The 5,820-nt window shown below is 53.1% G+C and overlaps 2 protein-coding genes across 2 annotated transcripts; one reads left to right on the forward strand and one right to left on the reverse strand.

Annotated features, from left to right (window-relative positions):
* Window positions 1-1,328: 1,328 nt before the first annotated feature.
* Window positions 1,329-2,219, reverse strand: BXZ73DRAFT_109412 (uncharacterized protein; the record flags this gene model as incomplete). Its single annotated transcript, XM_048017292.1, has 4 exons — window positions 1,329-1,427; window positions 1,483-1,587; window positions 1,638-1,759; window positions 1,823-2,219. The coding sequence occupies 4 exons, from the start codon at window positions 2,217-2,219 to the stop codon at window positions 1,329-1,331; spliced, it is 723 nt and encodes a 240-aa protein (XP_047870761.1).
* Window positions 2,220-2,632: 413 nt separating this feature from the next.
* BXZ73DRAFT_83915 (uncharacterized protein) lies at window positions 2,633-4,707 on the forward strand (the record flags this gene model as incomplete). Its single annotated transcript, XM_048023959.1, has 10 exons — window positions 2,633-2,679; window positions 2,731-2,944; window positions 3,026-3,088; window positions 3,140-3,192; window positions 3,248-3,467; window positions 3,730-3,912; window positions 3,941-3,979; window positions 4,182-4,416; window positions 4,459-4,628; window positions 4,702-4,707. 10 exons carry the CDS (start codon window positions 2,633-2,635, stop codon window positions 4,705-4,707), a joined length of 1,230 nt encoding a protein of 409 aa, XP_047870762.1.
* Window positions 4,708-5,820: the final 1,113 nt, after the last annotated feature.

Consider the following 5,820-nt stretch of genomic DNA (forward strand, 5'->3'; position numbering starts at 1 on the left):
AATAGTTCCAAGTTGTGGATGTATTCGTAACTTTGGACATGGCGGTGACGGCTGTTGGTAAGAAGGGGCAAGAGAAAACCCACCACTAGGCACGAATGTACGCTGGGGGTGATACACCAGAACAGACGTTGTGGGAATCATGGGACGAGGAACGGACGTGGTGGTGGGAAAGCTGCCAGCGATCAAAGCTCGGACATCGAGACTCTGGCGTCGATGATTGTCTCAGGCGCCAGTCTGGCGCTCTTGCTACTCCGCCTATGGTATGACATCATAGCAATCTCGATTGACCCGTCACGCAGATGTCGACTACACTACCATTGGCTCACGACGTAATGGAATTATCACGCACGTGAACAATAAAAGTGTCTCGTTAGATTAGGCTTCAAAGATAATGGGGGCACGCACGCAATCGCGGCAGGAGAATACAAGCAGCGCAGGAAGCTCGTTGACAGGCGCGCGAGTGACCTCGAACGGTCTCCAGTGCTTTGGGATAATGTGATTGAAGCACTGTTACTGAAAACACAGTTCTGCGACCCTTATGAAAGAGCGTGGATAATAAACGTGCGGCAGGTCGAAACAGTTGAACAGAGCCCTTACTGACTTGGACTGTCCGACGGAATGGCGCGGTGTGCTGTCCTCTGCATTGACGAGAGATCTAATGTCATCCGTTTCGGCGTAGTTGGCTTCCCTGCCGAAGCGATACCAGGGCCACGAAGAGGTGTGCGGCGCCAGGATCGACCCTCGCCTCGAGCGCAGTGGAGGCGGACGTCTCCTCGGGAGGCTTCTTGAATCAGGGAGGCGACGTGCGTCGAGCCCCCGGTAAAACCGGCCGTGAATTAAAGGGTGCGCGGGGTGGCTGTTGGTGATGCATGCACAACGACGGCGGATTCATGCACCACCGGGATGGTGGGGTGGTAATCTATAAGCTCAGCGAGACCAGCAGACACGCGATGCGTCGCATCATCACTCGACGGGGGAGGCTGCCCGCTTAGGAGTCGGCCGCGACAAACATGTGAATCGAAGAAGAGCTGAGTACGCACTGTCACAACATCCGCAAATTCTCGACGGTGCTGGTGAGGGGCGTTATATCGGATGGAGGCTGCCGCTTTCAGACTCCGTCGAGTTTCTCGGGGCTGGCACGGAGACCCCGATCCAGTACGCCGAACTGCATCGAGTGGGATTGATACCAGTGGAAAGCTGCCATTGGTTTGCTTGATAAAGAATCCTGTATTGGCACCTGGCTGGCTATGAGCGCACGAGGTCCGCAGATTATGACAAGACGTCGGTCCGGATCCAATACATAGTACAATAAATTACAAAACAATGGTCTAATACGCAGAGGCAGTCCGAATCATCTCAAGCAAAGACAGACTGCTCGGCCCAGCATCATCTGCGCGCAGTGGGGTTGGTTCTCGGTGCAAGAAACGCTGTTAGAAACGGGGATTAGATTGAACATCACAAACACAGACAGAACGAACGTACCCGGGGTGCCCATAATGAACTCAAGGCGGGGACATCTTCCCCAGACTCGAAGCCAGAGTCGTTCTCGACGTCTTCTTTGTATAAGACGGATAAGAGCCGGGGAGCCTGGAAGAGTTCAAAACGGTGCAGCGTGGTGCGCGGTGGGAGAAACTCACAAAATACGAGTGGAATCTCCCTTTTTCCGCTTCGCTCTGAAGCCACTGCACCTGCCCTCTGACATTCAGAGGAGGCTTCTCCTTGGTACAATCGCGCGCCTTGTCCACCATAAAGTTTGCACCTGCGATGGGAGGTATACTGTCAGAAATAGAGGAAGTTGGCAAAGGAAGAGGACGACACTGACAGCCAATCTTGCGAAGTAAGCGAAACTGTACGTACTTGACGTCCTTAAATTCTTCGAGTCCCCGAAGAGCTTGAGGGTACCAATAGTCGGCGTACGCTTGGACTTGCACATTGAGAGAGACGTCGGGTGCAGGCATACCATCCCAGCCGAATGCGAGGCGACACCCTAAGACCCAGCCGTCTGGACAGTCGAATTGTTCGTCGAGGAGCCCAAAAGGAACAAATCCTGGCCGGTCGAGGAACTTGCGGTTCCAGAAGACTTCCCTGGCACAGGTGAGGGCGCCGCGCGATGCAATGACTCGTTCGTCGATCCCATAAGATTTCATAAGTAGATGTTTGATGGCGTCGACAGAGAACAGGTAGCCACCGACATAGGCTGAGGTCGATGCCGACACCATGGTGGGAGGATGGCGGGGGTGTAGCGGAATGGTGTGTGGGGGGAGGGGAGGAAACGACGAGGGGTCTATCAGTATGGGATGTGGGGAGAAAGAGGCCGGCTTCGACGCTTTCGCGGTCATTGTTCGAATTCGCTTGCAGACATCACGTGCCCGATCACGGACCAGATCCAGATGCTTCGCGTGTTTCAATTTAAGCGCTCCTCTGCGACTCCTTCAAGTCCCAACCACTCTCTCGCCAGACGTGACCACTTCCTAAAGAGGACCACAATAGGATTGCATGACTGTTCGAAATTCATCTCCCGCTATGTATGGTACCCCTTCGACAACCAAGCTCACCAGCCCCCACCACCACTCCCCCACTACACTTAGAAATCCTCCCGCCTCCAAGGAGGTTGGCGTCGCCGGCGTCGACCATGCGTACCCGGGGAAAACATGATACCCCCAGGTTGGCGCGATATACGTACGTTTTCACCCTTCTATACATTCTTCTCCATCTTCATGCCACTCGCAGCCTGAGATCGCGTGCCTCTCAGCCCACGTCGCTCCCTGTGGCAGCCTCAGCCCCAGACCCGCTGCCTATCGTCCCTGGAAACGCATCCGTATCAATTCCACAGGATGCAGGTCCTCAGACAGCTACCACTCTTCTCGAAGATGACTGTTTCAGGCTGTCAGGGTATGTTTTCAGGCTTCGAAAGGCGATGGACACCCTCAAGAGCCGAACACCCGTAGGTCCCAATTGTCAGATCAGACTAGAACATAACGCTCACAACGCCTCGCATCGGCTACTTGTTTTTACTCCCCTTTAGCTTCAAGAGGGCTCAATCGCTAGCGACATCAACGAAAACTTGATTGAACTGTGCCAATTCCTCGTACGTGCCATCATTGATAGCTCCCGTCGAATCTAACTTGATACAACGCAGGAGCTAAAGGGAGTGATTAAGATCACGTCTCTCCCCGAAAAAACTGATCACCGGTGCGTGTGGATTGTAGCAAGCTTCAAACGTCTCCTGATTGGGTTGGTTTCTTAGGTTGCCCACTTCTCACGCGCGTCAGTCAGCGTCTGTAGCGCGGCAGCGCGGCCAGTCAGCACCGGACTCTGTTGAGACCAAGGATGTGGCCCCGACAAAAAGATATACTACACAAGGAACTCAGACAACCGGAATTTCTTCTGAGGAATTTCTCAGTGCCAAAGTCTTCATCCTCCTCGGGGATTCACGCAAGTTGCTCACGAAGTGGGGAGGCAGTCTGGTATGTCCCACATCTATATCTTTACGCAGACGCTTACAACGTCGTCTCTACGTCCATAGAAAGCCAGGTTGGTGGTCCGTTTACTTTTTTGAGATTCGTTGTCAAACATATGGTGGTCTGCCTTGTTTAGACGAACGAGACAGGGGGGTATACCTGCTATCCGACCCCAGATATTCAACGTTATCAGTCGGATTGATAGGTTGAATACAATATGGGTGCGCTCTCGTTTCCATCACATCCACCGATACTAATCTTTCTACAGTCAGGCAGGGATATAGAGAGGGTCGATGCCATTGCCGTCGGTCCCAGCACTCTTGCGATCGAACCCGTCAAAGCCAAGCCTGTGAACGACGCTCCATCAAAGTCTACGCGCGGAGCCATCGTTGTCAGCGACGAGATCAGAGTGCGGATCAACATATGTCTTGAGAAATATCAAGCACTCGTTGTACGTCCATCCGCTTGCATCGCCGCAGCGTATACTTACCTGTTTTCTGGTCGTAGAGGAGGACAAGGTATGTCAGAACGTAATATACGTGTTCGATTTACGAAAGCCCACCCCTTCATGTATAGAACTGATCTTACGGAAGTCCATGACGTGCTCAACAGCATTTCCATGTGCCCACCGGCTCCACCGTACGATCCCAGCCGACCCCCTGTGCGCTCTCCTTTGCTATACTGTATTCCAAGCTAATCCACATCGATTGATGGACATAGCGCACTCTTGCAGAGTTCAAAGCTCGAATTTGCCAATGGACATGGGACCGCATCTCGAACATCACTCTTCGAGAGACTCACTATGAGTGCACCGTCGATGCGCTCGCATGCTCGTTGTTCTCAGGGTCCCTCCCTCCTGGTGCGTCCATAAGGATTGGTCCGCAGCAGAAGGCTCGCTTCCTGGCTCCCCCAGGAACGGAGCGCATCTCTACGGACTCGCTGCGCCGCGAAGTCAGTGAGAACTTCGCTATGCCTGATTTCGTGATTTGCTCTGTAGACCCTACCGGAATGCCCGAGACGGTGCTCATCACTGTCGAGAGTAAGCTGAATGGGAACCCACTGGAACAGGTAGAACATTACGGAGACATCTTCGAGGACCAAGGCGGCATGATCGGCATCGGCCTGCGACTCGGGCCCGGACTCGATGACAAGGGAGTGATGGCCATGGTTTGCCGTCGTCAACGCACTGAGGACAACTACGGTGACTTCGCTTTCGTCTACCCTGATGAATCCTATGAAGCCGTAGAGAATGGGCACTGGCACCCCCTCCTTAGCGACTTCATCCTGGAGATCATCTTCAACGTTTGTGTCACGGCTTGGAAGACCGCTACGTACGTTAAAATGTGATGAAATAGTGGATCTCGGTGAGTCTCCCCTGCCTTCGAATTCGTTCTTGAGGTCTCGACCTACCCGTTCGCTAACTTTCTTTCTAGGCAAAATGGCACGTTTTGCTGCTGAAGATGAACGTGCGCCGTGCGACCGTAGTCCAGCTTTCGTCCGCGCCGTGTTTCGGTCCAAGCTCATATGTATTGTCGTCTCTCCTCATGTATCATCATTGTTTTTTCAATGCCCAAGTATGTTTGTGTTATTCAGTGCTTGACAATCGTGATTGCAACCCTTGTTATCGTCTAAGATTATGGATATATCGCATTGCCATGTAGACGCGCGGTGCTTTGCGTTCACACATAAGCGTGCCAGGGAGGGATTGTGACAAGGAGACATCGGACGAATACTTCTGCGATACTTCTTCGAAAGAGCGCGGACGCGAGGTATCAGTTGCGCAGAAAAGACTTCACTTCTCACTGCGAACTAAAATGACTGAGGCAGGTCGTCGTGATAGCATACGTTGACACATGCACATTGCAGCGGCAGCGCACCTATGTATACTTCAGCTCTCAAAGGCAGATTAGGGCACGAAGTATATCGGACAATACAGTATGAGGAGCATATCTACTGACTAGGCATTCTAAGGCGCCGCAAAATAATGTGGACCTAGGTAGATCTGTGAAGCGCTCTAGATGACCGTTCTTGACTCGAAAGGTACGACGTCAGCACTTCGCGAGAAACACAAAATTATAGTGCCACAAGTTGCCCGTTCCCGAACGGCGCAAGGAGACAGATCCATGGCACTGAACCCGTTGCGTTTGCAGCAGCCCGGGTTTTAGACACGAAACCGACAGAAGCGCCATCTGCGGCCGTGCGGTAACGGGCCCGATGGCGATAGACGAGGCCTTGAGCTTGGATGAGCTCGCAGCCGAGTTGTGTGCTTGACGCGAAACAGTGTGTACGGACGCGGCGCATGTGCGGGAGTGAAAGCTCTGCCGTTGGGGTTGGCCGATGGTTGTCGCTGGGAGTAGGC

The sequence above is a fragment of the Epithele typhae genome (genome assembly GCF_022376455.1).
Source record: "Epithele typhae strain CBS 203.58 chromosome Unknown BXZ73scaffold_242, whole genome shotgun sequence".
Classification (NCBI taxonomy): domain Eukaryota; kingdom Fungi; phylum Basidiomycota; class Agaricomycetes; order Polyporales; family Epitheliaceae; genus Epithele; species Epithele typhae.